The 15,622-nt window shown below is 44.1% G+C and overlaps 2 protein-coding genes across 2 annotated transcripts in view; both read left to right on the top strand.

Annotated features, from left to right (window-relative positions):
- fancd2 (FA complementation group D2) overlaps positions 1–6,865 on the top strand; it is a 41,560-nt gene extending 34,695 nt beyond the window's left edge. Inside the window, exon 44 of the mRNA XM_084063438.1 lies at positions 6,569–6,865. Coding sequence (XP_083919564.1) covers positions 6,569–6,646 — 78 coding nt within the window. The 3' untranslated portion in view covers positions 6,647–6,865. The remainder of the gene's footprint in view (positions 1–6,568) is intronic.
- A 2,995-nt stretch (positions 6,866–9,860) lies between these two features.
- The window catches only part of tex264a (testis expressed 264, ER-phagy receptor a), a 156,992-nt gene continuing 151,230 nt past the window's right edge, over positions 9,861–15,622 (top strand). The window contains exon 1 of the mRNA XM_084063448.1: positions 9,861–10,438. Coding sequence (XP_083919574.1) covers positions 10,160–10,438 — 279 coding nt within the window. The 5' untranslated portion in view covers positions 9,861–10,159. The remainder of the gene's footprint in view (positions 10,439–15,622) is intronic.

The following is a 15,622-nucleotide window of genomic DNA, read 5'->3' as shown; positions in this document are numbered from 1 at the left end:
CCGAAGTCATGAGACCCGCCACCTGCACTCACAGCCTGTAAGTGACTGTCTTTCCTACACGGAAAGGCCTCACACAGGACAGGAAGCCGTCTATCCACTCCTGAGACAGACGCGCTGCGAGCGTGGTCGAGTCCAGTGAGAACCCCATAAGGGAGGTCTGCTGGGACGGAACCAAGACGCTCTTTCTAGAAACCGACAGTGAAAAACCGACAGTAATCGCCCCTCAGGGCTACGTTGGTCCACCTGTCCCCCTGACCGAACGTGCGCAGGAGCGCCACGGTCATCAGCATACGAAAACTGAATTTCGTAAGAGACTTGATGAGACCCCTTCATCCAGAGAGGGTCACATAGCCTCCCCCCTCCTTCTTTGGCCAGAAAACACACGAAAACCAGTTGCACCAAAAACTGGAGAAAACCGGGGTTACTTAAGTAACCTCTCGGTTCCAATTCGTAGACGGTTTTCTGAAGACGCCCTTACTCAGTAGAGAGAGTCCCTCTCTCTCAGAGACATGGCTGCATTCCCTCTCCGCATGGGAGGAACATCTTGTGTCTGACATAGAAGGCATGTAAAGGTACGTGGAAAACCACGTTGTTGTCCAGGGGAGCTGACCGGTACAACCACAGTGTGTTACTGCTGTACTGAGCCTGACCAGTACAAAAACCAGTGTAACACTGACGTACCTGCTGCATTAAGCAACACAGTGTTGTCGAGCGAGGCTAGGTAGCCGATAGGTGAAAACAACAGTAGCCTGACTGGGGGCAAAAAGCAAGAAGAGGCTGGAGCCCCCTGTCAGTAGCCAAACGTCGATGTACGTCGACAAGTGTATTCCCTGTCTCCTCAGGGGGCCATAGCCGCCTGGGTGCACTCTTGATTGATTGATTGATTGAAATTTTTATTAGGCAAAAGAATGTAAAACAACACAGTTACATTTATAATGCTTTTGTCTAAAAGGTCCGGCCAAAAAAGTCCTTGCGGACTTGTTTCCATTGGGGTCCTTGAATTAATTTCATAGACATCACGAAAACACGGGGGCTCAGGGACATCCCGAACGGGAGAACCGTGTACTCGTACACTCGCCCCTCGAACCCGAAGCACAGAAATGTTCTGTGTGGTGGGTAGATGGGAATGTGAAAATACGCATCCTTCAAGTCTATACTGGTCCACCAGTCGCCCTGACGCACCGTGCGTAAAAGCGTCTCGTTCGTCAGCATTCGAAACTTGAATTTCGTTAGAAATCTGTTTAGACCTCTCAGGTCCAATATGGGACGTACACCCCCCCCTTTTTCTTGACCAGAAAATATCTTGAGTAAAAACCCAGGCGTTTCTGATCTGGGGACAACTCTCTTATGGCGCCTTTGTTTAGGAGAGAGAGAACCTCCTCTCTTAACGTGATCGCCGCAGCGCCTGTCGCGCTGGAGAAAATCACTTTGTCTGACATAGGGGGTTTCATGCAAAACTGTAGTTTGTAACCCTTCTGTATGGTGCATAGCACCCAAAGAGACGGGTCGCAAGCTTTCCATTGCGCTAGACAGCGAGCTAGGGGGTTGGAGCGAGTTAAAACAGCTGCTCGTTCCACCCGCTGTCTGTCCGTTGTCATGGCGACTAGTGACGAGCTCGCAAGCTCTGGCGTAGCCGAGCGTGTGACGCTCGCTAGAGGCAGTACGGGTGTTACCTGACTGACAGAAGGATTCGGGAAAGTCACGTGATCCCGCACGCGGTGCCTCCCCAATGTTGAGATCCGGTCGGAGAAGCCCCTCGTCCGTCTCCGGTCGGAAACGGAAGTAGTTGGATACGGGGAGGTCACGTGGGTACCTCCCCGGCGTCAACATCCGGTGGGGGACGCTCGACGTCCGTGTCCGGTCAGAAAAGGAAGTGGTTAGCATGCCTACCTTCCGTTCGGCCATCTTAGGATCGGCTGGTGAAACGAGCGTGGCCTGTCCCGAGGAGCAGGGGCGCCCTCTCGTGGACAGAGGTGGTACTGGTTTCAGAGCTGATATTCTTAGAGGATTGAATGCACTCAATATGTTTCTCCCACATGTATTTGGAAAAACGAGAAACGGCTTTACCAAATACTGTGGGCTCATGGGGGGGGCGCCATGTGGGTGGTCCCCGTTGTCTCTGGTACATATGTGGATTCAATATGCTCGTCACACACGTATCCGAAAAACCTAGAAAGGGTTTTTTTCGGATACTGTGGGCTCATTGTGGGACCGTCGAGAAAGGGGGGCCGGCAAGAGACCGGTCCTCTTTCTCTCTGGTGTACAGGCATTAAAGCAGTCAGATTGCTTGTCCCACACGTATCTGGAAAACCGAGGAGGGGTTTTTCGGATACTGTGGGCCCAAAGGCAGACCATCAGAGAACGAGGGGCCGGCAAGAGACCGGTCCTCGTTCTCCCTGGCACACAGGCGGAGTTTGGAAAAAGACAAGGTACTTTTCAACGCATGTAAAGCCACAATCACAGGGTATTTCTTCACAGACCTCTACAGAAAGTGCGACATGCTCCTCTGTTTGGCTGTGGAGGGGTCCATGACTCTGTCCTCGAGAAATACAAGGGGTCCCTGTCTCCTTCCCAACCGAAGAGGGGGGGGGAGAGAGACTGGTTTTCCCATCTGCACTGGAGTTATTCAATTCAGTGTAGCAAACACATTGGCATAAAGGCGAACATTATAAAAATAATGGAGAAACGCATTATACCTAGTATCCCTTCAGTGTTTGGGGAGCCGAAAAACCGGCTCCGTCCAATCACTATGGGCTTAAGTCAGATAGTGTCTGATCATGCAGGGTGTGGTGAAATTACAACCATAATGGCACAAAGACAGGCAATATAAATATATTGACAGTGAAAAGCATTATATCGTATTCCAACCGGATTCGAAAAATGCTAAATGTGACCAGTGTGACAGACATATTAGCACAATGAAAGGCATTATGTACCACAATATACTGACGCTGAATGCATAATATGTTGTATCCAATAGTGTTAGGAGGACGAGCACTGAGGCCTCTCCTAGCATTGTGGACTCAAGTCGACATGGTTTGAATAATGCAAGGTTTGGTTCTTTGTAACAATTTTTATTGGCACAAAAAACAGGCATTTATACATTGTACTGACCTCACAGAATGTGCAAAAATCTACCCTGCTTCTGCTCTGTAGACACTGGGAGGAACATGGTAGTCAGCGTCGCGTACTCCGCTCACGAAGGGGGTCGGGCTAGTTTACCGCGGGCCACCGCTTGTGGCAGCTGGAGTTGGGGTAGGGAGGCGGGAGTGTCGCGGTGGTGCTGGGCGAGCACCGCTAGCACCTTCGGCGTTCCCCGTACAGGCCCTGGCCTGGTCGTAGCGAGCCATCGCGTGGTGAAAGAAAACAGCTGTGGCTGTAGCCGAAACAGCTAAGCTGGTCAAGGTTAAGCTAACCGCTCCATTAGGAGAGTTAGCGCCGCGGATGTAGTCTAACGGCCAAGCTAGTAGCAGCTAGCGGCTAGGCTAAGAAGCAGCTAAAGGCTAACGCCTGCTCACCAAAGGTTAGGCTAACAGCCCTATTCGGGGAGTTTAGCTCAGCGGGAAAGGGGTTTAGCGCCGTGGATGTGGGAGGGTTTCGGGGGAACCGAGCGAGAGCCGTCGGTGTCCCCTTAACTACCGGCACAGGCCGTATCTGTGACAAAGCAGCCTCACAGAGACCCGGGCGAATGCTTCGCAGACAGACTCGGGGCCGGAGAGCGCGTAGAAGGCGTGCGCGGCACCGAGACAACACAATTCGAGTGTCGTGGAAAAGAGCGACAAAAGGCTAGGCTAACAGTTCTATTCGGGGAGTTAGCTCAGCGGATAGGGGGTTAGCGCTGTGGAAGTAGCCAAACAGCTAAGCTAGTAAGCTAGCGGCTAGGCTAAGGACAGCTAAAAGCTAACGTCGGCTCACAAAAAGCCAGGCTAACAGCTCTAATCGGGGAGTTAGCTCAGCGGGAAAGGGGGTTAGCACTGTGGAGGTAGCCGAACAGCTAAGCTAGTAAAGCTAGCGGCTAGGCTAAGAAGCAGCTAAGGGCTAACACCGGCTCACCACGAGGTAGAATAAAGTTCGTTTTCTGGAGTTTAGTCGAGCGAGAAAACCCGTGGGTAACTTAACCTAGTCTCCGCTTTGGGCTAAAGCTGGTTTCTCGCTTTGGGTCCTGAAGAGTGGAGTAATCATCGAATAAATGTAGATTTCAGTTTTTAACAAGCGTGTAGCCATGTTATCATCTGCGAACAGAGGAACTGAAGAGGAAGTTGACGTCACGACCGGGGCCTCTTATGCCCTCCCGCTGAGGGGAGGGGATGGCCGGTCGCGTGACATACCCTCTAGCCCAATAGATGGGCCCCGGGAGCGTATTGTGTAGCTCTGTTGCATCGCCAGATGGCGCTGTTTCCCATAGGGAGTGTCTCACGACAAAACGACAAAGAACTGCTATTTTTGAAAAATCATGATCATTTTATATGTATTGAATACATATATATATTTTTTCAGCGAACATTTGTAACTCAAATTTTTGCTTGTGGGGGAGGGGGGGTCCCTGGAATTAAATATTTTGAGATGGCGGTCCACGGCCAAATACATATCATTTTGGGGGTCCTTGACATGAAAAAGTTCGAGAACCACTGATAGTAACATAAAGTGTTTCCGAAAACTGTTAGGATTTAGAAGATCATTTGTAGAATCAACCTCAGGTCTATAAAAAAAATAAATGTTCAAAGATTTGCACAAAAGTAAAAAAAAACGAAAAAAAAAAAAAAAAAAGATCTACAAGCTCATAGCGCGGTACTCTATGAGCTTGTAGATTTGATATTCTAGCCAAAGAAATCTGAAAATGACGCAGATGTGTTCCCGGATTGAATGGGTTAAAAAGGATTGCTTTGTAAACATGGTTGATTCCTGGCACATCTTCTCAATGTTTATTTTTTTAAGTATCAGAATGTCATATCAATCGATATCAATTGTGTTTAACATCAATTTAATGATGAATATGGGGGGTGTATTTACCGCGGATAAAGGAAGAAACAAGGGATGGGCTGTCAGTTTGAGGGATATATGAAATGCACTGTGCTCAAATCCAGAACAAGAATGATTACTTGGTGCTTCCCGGTTCAGTGTGTCAACATGAAGAAGGAAAATCAAACACTAATAATACTATCATTATTTTTATTGGCAGTATAATGACAATGGAAATATCAGCCAGACAGCATCTGTCATCAGTGTTAAGCTATCCCCATGTGTCTAGGTGACTTCACTAGTAGCAGCTTTTTCAGATGAATTATGCAAGTCCATATTCAAGGAAAGCTGATGCAAAAATATATATATATTAGTCATTAATCACTCTGTATACATGTCAGCATGACTTAACTGCCTAAGCAATATTGTCTATAAAATAGATAGTCTTAGCATTAAATTATGACAGAACATTAATAACACATATTTACAAAAAAATAAACATTGAATGCCCTGAAGAAGACTTGTCATTATCTGCAAGCAACTTAGATGCTATAAATGCTATCTGCATCTAGGTTGCGATACCCTCCATTGACAGCCAATTCATGACACAGCAAAGTCCTATCTGACCAAAATTGCACATATTGTGCAGGAGGCAATGGAAAATGGGCACTTCCAAACTCGAACACATAGAAAAATAATCGCTGCATGGAATTTATTGCCAGAAAGTTGGAACCGTGGATTTTTATGGTTAATAAAACATCAACTGATGCACAAACTTGGAGACATCATCATCAGTGTTGTTTCCTGGAGTCACTGGGTGTTTCGGGTTCTTGCAACAGACACCCTCCTCCAGGCGACCCGACCGAGGCTGATCAGACCCCTGCCTGTGTCCAAGTGGCATGCTACTGCCCCCACTGTCTCTTGGGGGTAGTTAAAGACTTAACACAGACAAAAAGGTTTAATACAAACTGTCCATACACATGCAATATTGGTGAATTTATTGTTGTTTAATGCAATCATATGGGACTTTTCTGTTTCATGAATGGGATGTCAATGGATGGAGGGTATTGCAGTCTAGATGCAGATAGCATTTGATTTTGAAGCATCTAAGTTGCTTGCGGCGAACTTGTCATGTGAAACATTGGAAGCCTTACTTAATTATTCTTGTGTCATGGCTACAAGGGTGCTACTGCCATCCTCCTTCATAAAACTGTTAAACAAAATGAATGTATATAGCACAGTAATGATAATCTAGTGTCTATTTGGTTTTAAACTCTTATCTCTGGAAACCCATGGCAATGTGAGAAGTGTGAGTCGTTTACATAACATGTGGGGATAACAGGCAGTTGAAACTGAGAAGGGCAGTGTGGAGCGATAAGATAATGTGGTGTTTTGAGCTAATAATTTCTGGCCGGTACAGTTGGTTACCAACAGAAACGGCTTTTCTGGTTCACTTCTCAGCTTTTACTGAACAGGCTCATCCATCCGGGACATGCTGTCAGGCATCAGAGTCTGTGTGGTATGCGCCTTAACCACTCGGCTATCGCCGCCCCCTTTAGATTTAATTTGAATGGATTTGCAAATGGACTTAAATGTTCTTTATTTCCAGGATATGGAAAGTGATGCTGGAGAACCTAAGAATGGCGGCCCCATAGAGGAAGATGAAGAGGAGGAAGACTCGGACTAATAAAGAGATCTTCTGAGACCAATAAATCACCAATAAAACACTTAAACCCACTATAATTAGTAAATAAATACCTATTTTAGTTGACCGGGGTCCGCTCCTTTTTTCTCTCTATACAGTCTACACACCAAATCTATTAAAGGGATAGTTAACCCCAAAATGGCTTTTTTCCTATCGATTAGTCACCCCATGGAGACTTGAATATTTTTTTGTTTTTGTCGCATTCCTAAGCCAAATTATTGGCTTAGGAATGCGACACAAAAAAATATCCATGAATTCAAGTCTCCATGGGGTGACTAATCGATAGGAAAAAAAGTTGTTTTTTTTGGGTGAACTATCCCTTTAACCGAAAATAGCCGATCTACAAGCTTGTAGATCTGCTATTTTCTCAGAATGTGTCCCCCCCCAGAATAGGGATGCAAACCGTTAAAAGTAATACATGTTACCAGAGTCTTGGTCTGTTTTATGCTGACAGTTACTAAGGTGATCTTAATCATAGTGTTGAGATGACTGTTCATGTACAGGATCACAGACACAAGCCTCGGGTGGTTAAGTTATATATATCCCCATGACAACTGAAGAAAAAAAAGAGATTGCATATGATGTATTTAAGTATTAATGTCATTCTTTATAAAGACCAAGCAGGCCTTGTATTTTCCATCCTGTGTTTAGTATCTTTCTTTAACAATGTTTTTTTCGTTTGTGCTTTGCCAGCCAATTAAAATGAATGTATATAATTGATTGTTTTATGTCTTGATTTAATTGGGTTGTTACAGTATGTGTTTGTCTGTGTTGAGAAACCTTGTGAATTGTATCAACTATAAATTAATTATTTAAGGCCGTTGTGCCCCTGGTAATACAAATAATAACAAACTGTCCAAAGAATCTTAAACACACAACAACTTTGAATGTTTAACTAGTGAAGCGAGATGATGATGTCCTCAAGAATACAATAAGTGCCCAGTCATCTCAAGTGCCCAGTCTTCTGCTTACACACCATATTATTAATTGGTTTGTTATGGATTGGATGGAACTGAAGCTTTTAGAGGATGGAAACATGAACTACAAGGTTTCCAGCTTTGGTCTGTGTAAGTACATCAGGGGCAGCAACCTTTTTGACATAGTGCCATGTTTTTCTTTTCTTGATAGTGAGCGTGCCATATCAACATTTTCTTCTTCTTTTGAAATAGTATACTATACCAGTACATTTTATCGACCATTAGCAATAACTATGTATCTCCCAGACCCAGACAGACTACCTCCCCAGTCAGAGTTTGAATGAATGTAGAATTACAGTACGTGCAGGATGTAATTTGCATTAAGATGTGAGGGGACTACATTTATTTTAAACATAAAATCCTCTCTCACACACTTGTGTGTGAGAGAGGATTGGCCAGTGTGGCCAGTGTGCCAGTGATCACCCTCCCCTGTGCCAATGTTGGCAGAACTTGGTTGGGTAAGTTGCCTACCCTAGAAATACATCAATGAAAGCAGTGGTCGAAAAAAAGTGCTAAAATGTTCTGCTTTAAGTAAAAGTATCAATACTGCAATGTAGAAATACTCTGTTACAAGTAAAAGTCTGTAAAAAATACAAAAATATTGGCATCAAAATATACTTAAAGTACCGAAAGCAAAAGTACTCATTATGGAGAATGTTCCGTTTCACAAGTTCTCACATGTTTAAAATGTATAAAAAGTGGTTAATGTATGTTTTGTAATAATAATTCAAATCTACAAAGTAAATAGTAACTAAAGTTTTCAAATATTGTAGTGGAGCAAAAGTAGTAATATTTGTCTCTGAGATGTAGTGGAGTTAGTAGAAGTAAAAGGATAGACAATTGGAAATACCCCAATACAGTAAAAGTACCTCAGAATTGTACTTAATTACAGTACTTGAGTTGAGTAAATATACTTAGTTACTTTACACCACTGTGAAAGATAGAAAACAGAAACATCACCACCAGTCCATTGCCTGCTGCGTGCTCCTGGCTTGAAACATGATGGCGAAACTTGAACCTGGTTTTGGCACTTTCTCCATTTACAACCCGTACATCTACGTAAACGTTCAAATTTCAAATATAAAGTGCTGACCTCATGGCCATGGATGTAACAAGTTGATTCGGGAGGGTCTAAGTACCTGTATCTTCCGTATTGTTCAATAAAAAGCATTTTAATCCGATCGGTGGCCATTTTCTTCGATTTTCTCCATATGCTTTCAACTACGCGACCCTATCGGTTGGGAGGTGTATTGCACTCTGATACATTATAACTATGAGAAAATGGCCGCCGATCGGATTAAAATGATTTGTATAGAACAATATGGAAGATACAGGTACTTAGACCCACCCGGTTCAACTTATTATATTTGTGGCCGTGGGGTAAGCACTTTATTTGAAATCTGAACGTTTGTGTAGATGTACGGGTTGTAAATGGAGAAAGTGCCAAAATCAGACGCTTGTGACAGACGAGCGTCATGTGAACCATGGCTAGGCTTGAACCAACTCATCGGGGCCATAGCATTTTCTTGGTGAATGTTCGCTATCTGAAGGTGTCGCATTGACGAGGAATAGTGAAGATATTACACAGAAAAGGCTTATGATAATATATTTTCCTCACAAGGTGTGATGTAGCTTAGTGGCTATCATCTTAAGCATATTTGACAACCCCCCTTATTTTGAAGGCACCCCCCTTTCATGGCAGAATGGTTTAAACCAGGAAGCGCGCCCCTCTGTTTGGGGAAATAAACAACACTCGGTGTTGCCACGTCTGCTTATTATAAGCGACTTATGCTTCATTTTCTGTAAAGTTGTTTGTAAATATTGGTAGTTGCCGTATTGGTAGTTGCCGGTTGCGGTTTTTTGGGCTTGTTTCTTATTTTGGGCTTGCTTCCTAAATATTGTGGTTTTCAAACATCTCTTGTCAAGGACCCCTAAATGAATGTATTTGTCCACAGACCCCCCCCCCCCATCCATAAGTATTTTATGACCCCAGCTCAGAGCTCTACCAGTTAAATGTTTTTTTTTTGTTATAAAAGTACATTTAAAAAAGAAGATCAACAAGCTTGAAGTGTTGTGAGCTTGCAGATTGTCTATTTTCAAATATCCGACGCTCATGTGGCCGGATGCTAGTCGCTTATTTGGGGCTTGTCTTCATAGACCCGGTTGCTTATTTCTCTCGCAATATCTGGCAACACTGACAACAAGCGATTTGACATCATCTGAGTGTCAACGTACACAACTAGGTATCATAAGGACACTGTACTGTCCACTTTATCCCTACGGACAGTGACAACGCTATTTTCTCCACAATATCCAGCGTTTCGTGTTGAAACTGCGACTCAAAGTGCTACCTTAAAGGACCAACATTCACCATTTATACTGTAGCTTTCATACAGTAAACCCAGAGAGGAGAGAGAGGACGTGGAGGCAGTCAGTCAGTCAGAACCACTAACATTGCATCACCTTTCATTCAGCCAGCTGGTGGGATCCCACTTCAGACACCAAACCAAACGGCATCATGTCTGACTTCTTGATCCTCATCCTCATAGTGGTTCTGTTCCTGTGTCTGACCGTGACGCTGTTCGGGTTCGTCATCTACTCTGGTCTGCTGCACTCCGTGGAGATAAAGACGGGCTCTCCCCCCGTGAGGAACGTCACCATCGCCTACAAGCTGAAGGAGGGACCGTCGTCCCAGTGGGGACCCACTTACAAGGAGTTCGGCGCGTCCTACGCCGAGTGCACCAGCATCGGGCCCAACCTGAGCAGCATCGGGATCTTCTATGATGACCCCAAGCAGGTAAGCCCCTGTTCCCCTGAGTCTATACCATGACCCCATTGGCTAAGCAGGTAAGATAGAGCCCCCCTAGAGTCTGTACCATGACCCCAAGCAGGTAAGAGAGAGCCCCCCCCCCTGTCCCCCAAGAGTCTATACAATGACCCCATTGGCCAAGCAGGTAAGATATAGTCCCCGTCCCCCCTAGAGTCTGTACCATGACCCCAAGCAGGTAAGAGAGAGTCCACCCCGTCCCCCCTAGAGTCTATACCATGACCCCAAGCAGGTAAGAACCTGAGCAGCATCGGTATCTTCTACGATGACCCCTCGGTATCTTCTACGATGACCCCAAGCAGTTAAGAATCTGAGTAGCATTGGTATCTTCTACGCCGTAGAAGATACCAATGCTACTCAGATTCTTACCTTAGCAGCTGTTATGTAGCTGCTACATAACAAAAGATAGCACACATTTCTCACCTTCTTTCCTCTAAACTGCAGCACTGATGGTGGTTTATTTGGTAGCATTTGTAGTGTGTGACTGACACACACTAGTGTGTGACTGACACACACTACAAACTGCTGCTTGGAACTACCAGTTCGATTCAGATTCTTACCTGCTTGGGGTCATCGTAGAATCTACGGTGACCCCAAGCAGGTAACAAGAGTCCCTGTCCCCCTTGCCCCCAGAGTCAGTGGTTCTCAACCTATTAAGCCTGTGACCCTCCAAAATAATCCTATTTGAACTGGGGACCCCCAAAATAATAATATTTGAACTGGGGACCCCCAGAATAATCATATTTGAACTGGGGACCCCCCAAAATAATCAAATTTGAACTGGGGACCCCCCCAAAATAATCATATTTGAGCTGGTGACCCCCAAAACTATCATATTTGAACTGGGGACCCCTCCATCCTGATAAGCACTTGGAATGTAGGAGTTGAGGCATTTCGATTTAGATTCCTCAACAAATAAATGTTGTGAAAATAGCCAATCTACAAGCTCAACGTTGTGGGCTTGTAGATCGGCTGTTTTTGCAATTTTTTGCCTCTTTCTTATATTATGACAATTTGGTCAAGGTTTGACCAGTTTTTATAGTATAGCATAGCTTGTTCGTTACTTTTGATGCCATAATCTGGGGACCCCCCCACAATCATGTGGGGACCCCCCCAGGGGTCCTAACCCACAGGTTGAGAACCACTGGTCTATACCTACCACCAGTAATGATAATCAGACAGCATGACAGGACACATTCATCACCACAATGGTTCTTCTGTGATACTTGATCTCATGACACACATACCCCACAAATGCCCAGGCCAGTGTGTAGCAGTGTGTTTTATTTCCTGATAAAAAGCTGTCACTCGTATTGATCTACAGTACACAGACAAAACTATCTATCTATCTATCTATCTATCTATCTATCTATCTATCTATCTATCTATCTATCTATCTATCTATCTATCTATCTATCTATCTATCTATCTATCTATAATGGCATGTTATGTCCTACAGCAGGGGTCTTCAACGTTTTCAGCCCAAGGACCCCCTAGCTGAGAGAGAGATGAAGCAGGGACCCCCTCTATAGTGTATAAAATTGTGTTTCAGATAAACTTTTGCCGCTCCTTTTTTCCCTCTACACCTATAACTCTTTAGCCAAAAATTGCAGATCTACAAGCTCACAACGCCTCGCAGCGCGTTGTGAACTTGTAGATCTTCTATTTTTGGCTAAAGTTCTCCTCAGAAAAATGCTAGGGTTCAAGTGGTTAATGTAAATTAAAAAATTATATATATCACACGAAGATTTGGCGGACCCCCTGTAGTAACTCTGAGGACCCCCTAGGGGTCCCGGACCCCCTGTTGAAGACCCCTGTCCTACAGTATGTCATCTTTGCATTGGATTACTGACATGGAATCAGGCATGCAATGTCATTCCTCTGTCTGATTAAGTTCTCATTCATTTTTGATGCAAGTAGTGAAATGTAGAAGGACTGATGATGGATTAGACTACAGAATGTATTTAATTCATGTGAAACCGTAGTGCTTGCTAGTTTAGGCCTATTATTGCAAGTTTTTTTTTGGTGAGAACCAAGTCCTGCCTGATGAAGTCAGCCATTCAATGCCACGTTGCACTGTTGATATTTTTTCCCCACATCTGTGGCTCCAGTTGACATTGGCATTGGTGTGCAGCTGACTCAAATACTGTGTAATCAGAACCAGGAGGACTATGGGTACCCAGCGTCCTTTATAAGGAGCTAACCGAAAGCTGACATCTGTACCAGTGGTTCTCAAATGTTTTCATGTCAAAGACCCCCAAAATGATATGTATTTGGCTGCGGACCCCACCTCAAAAATATTTAGTTCCAGGTACCCCCAGAAGCAAAGCTTTGAGTTACAAATGTTCGCTTTAAAAATATATGTAGTGAAAGATTTGCTAATATGCTAAAATTTTCAAAAATACCAAGTATTGGTAAATGCACCAAACTGCTGTCTTAAAAGGAGAAAAAGGCATTTCTCTATAGATTGGGTTTTAAAGGAGATTTAAAAAATGTTATTGTGCTTTACTGCTTGCTAGGCACTAGGCAGGGCAGGCCTTGATGTCAAAAGCCTGGTCAGTCACCTTTGGTCATTAACCTAGACTATAAAGCATCGCGACAGCTAACACAGTGACAGCGATGCTAACTCTGGTTATGAATTGGCAAACATGGGATTTGATTAGGAGCTCACTTACTGTAGGTATCTATGTGCCGGACAATGAAGAGCTTCATGCGCTCCATATCCTGTGTGGTATCATGCAATTATTGCTACATGTTTGCAATGATGATACATGTCAGACTGATGCCACAGTAGTTGTCTGGTTTTGAAAGATCTCTAGATTCTGGGACTGAGATGATATCAGAGAGAGACTATATTATCCAGCTTGTTGTTTTTCACGAGAGCCTGGTTATAGATCTCAGGATGATGTCGTCAAGATTGCAATTCACAACGACCTGTGGTGAGATGCCGTCGGGCCCTGCACTTTTCCCCTGCTTCAGAGCGGGTGTTGATTTTGACAGCAAATTTAGATTTAGTTTTAGTCATAGTCTTTTGAATAAAATTCCATATAGTTTTAGTCATATTTTTGTCATCTGAAATGTTTTAGTTTTTGTCTAGTTTTAGTCGACTAAATATCATAAGATTTTAGTCGACTAAATCTACCGTTGATTTAGTTGACTAAAATGTATTTTGGCAGTGCCTTGATTGCGTCGTAATGCCTGATTTTACACTCGGTTGCATGCTGAAAATAGCCGATCTACAAGCTCACAGTGAGCTTGTAGATCTGCTATTTTCAGCATGCACACCCCAGCGCAACCAAACATAAAACGACTTGTCTTTTAGTTCTACTGGATCTCTTCTCCACTAGTCCCTCACTAATATTTTAGTCTAGTTTTTATTTGTTGACAACATTGTCAATATATTTAGTCTTAGTTTTTAGTCATTGTAGCTTAGTTTTGATTTAGTTTTCGTCAGTGAAAAAAGGTAGTCTACGAACATTTTTCGTCATAGCTTTAGTCGACAAAATCAACACTGCTTCAGAGTGGATGTTGCTCTGGCAAACTCCCGGAAACGTAAAGGGAGTCAGTCAGGACCAACGTTCATAATTGTAAAAGGAGGACTGCTGCTGGTATTTGTTCCTGGGCTGTATCCCCTGTCAGGGTGTGTGCCTTAGGAAGTTGCAGAAGTGATTGAACCAGGACGGTCACTCTCTCTCTCTCTCTCTCTCTTCTCTGGGCTGTTGCCTGGCTGCAACCTGTCCTGTTCCTTTTAGCCCACACATCACGTTGATGATGATCCCCCATGCTGTTTGTCACCCTGAGCTGCCTCCAAATCTCTGTGCCAGCCTCGTCCCTTCCTTGCCCTTGATCTTGTCATAAGTACAGAAGAGAGAAGCTGTCTGGCCTCATTCAGTATCTCACTATTCGCTGTGGTCTGCTAGCTTGTGATTAACTCATTCAATCCAGGAACGCATACTGTGTCATTGTAGAGTTTTTGCTATAGCCATTACATTACACTTTGGGCTATTCAAAAATTGCAGATCTACAAGCTGATAGCGCGGCACCGAGTGCTGCGGTACAAGAAAAGTATGTTGCTATGGGTATGCGGTTCTCAAACCTTTTTCATGTCAAGGACCTCCCAAAATGATATGTATTTGTTCGCGGACCCCCGCATCTCAAAGTATTTTGTTCCAGGGACCCCCAGAAGCAAAGATTTGAGTAAAACATGTAATAAATATTCGAAGATTTTTCAAGTTTTCTTTTGTTTTTTACAAGCTCATAGCATGGCACTCTGTGCCATGCTATGAGCTTGTATATCTAGCTTGTATAGCTTGTATATCTACTATTTTTGAATAGCCAAATAAATCTAAAATGACACAGTATGCGTTCCCGCATTGAATGGGTTAGCGACGTGCTACCTCCACTTTTTCATGTCCCCCCATCAGGAGGCATACTTCCCTCCATCGTTGTATGTGCAGTCAGTGCATGTGATGGCTTTGTTCGGGTATCGGGCAAGTGTCTGAATGAAAAGGCATAGAGCTGTGATCAAGGATGCTTATCGCTAATGCCTTGTGTCAACCATGTTTAAGGGGCAGACTGAGAACACATATTAGGCCAGGAATGTAAATAACAGCGGCCTCCATGTCAGTCCGAATTGACAGAAATGATAAGCGCAGCAACCAGCTAAATTAGTCTGATATTTTTCCCCTCTACACCTATAGCCTCTTTGCCAAAAATAGCCGATCTACAAGCTCTCAACGCCTCGCAGCGCGAGGCGTTGAGAGCTTGTAGATCTGCTATTTTTGGCTAATGTTCCCCTCAGAAAAGGAATTTTAGGGTTCAAGTGGTTAATGTAAAAAAAAAACGAAATCCTATCACACAAAGATTTGGCTGACCCCCTATAGTAGCTCTGAGGACCCCCTAGGGGTCCCGGACCCCCTGTTGAAGACCCCTGAGCTAAATCAGTCAGTCTATGAAAGTAATGACAAATACAATTTTACCACATGCCTCCAGACATAATGTGTAACGGGTGAGTGTGCACTATATGGGGAGTTGGATCATGAGCCAAGGAATCCATCTTCATGGTTCAAGTTACAGTAAAGCAGCCCGGTATTTGTGCCACCTTAAGACCCATTTTGAAAAGGCTGGGGTGGAATGTCTTCCATGGCCTATTGG

This window comes from Gymnoscopelus microlampas (assembly GCF_963454915.1).
Source record: "Gymnoscopelus microlampas genome assembly, chromosome: 7".
Taxonomy (NCBI): domain Eukaryota; kingdom Metazoa; phylum Chordata; class Actinopteri; order Myctophiformes; family Myctophidae; genus Gymnoscopelus; species Gymnoscopelus microlampas.
This window is presented reverse-complemented; position numbering and strand designations above follow the sequence as displayed.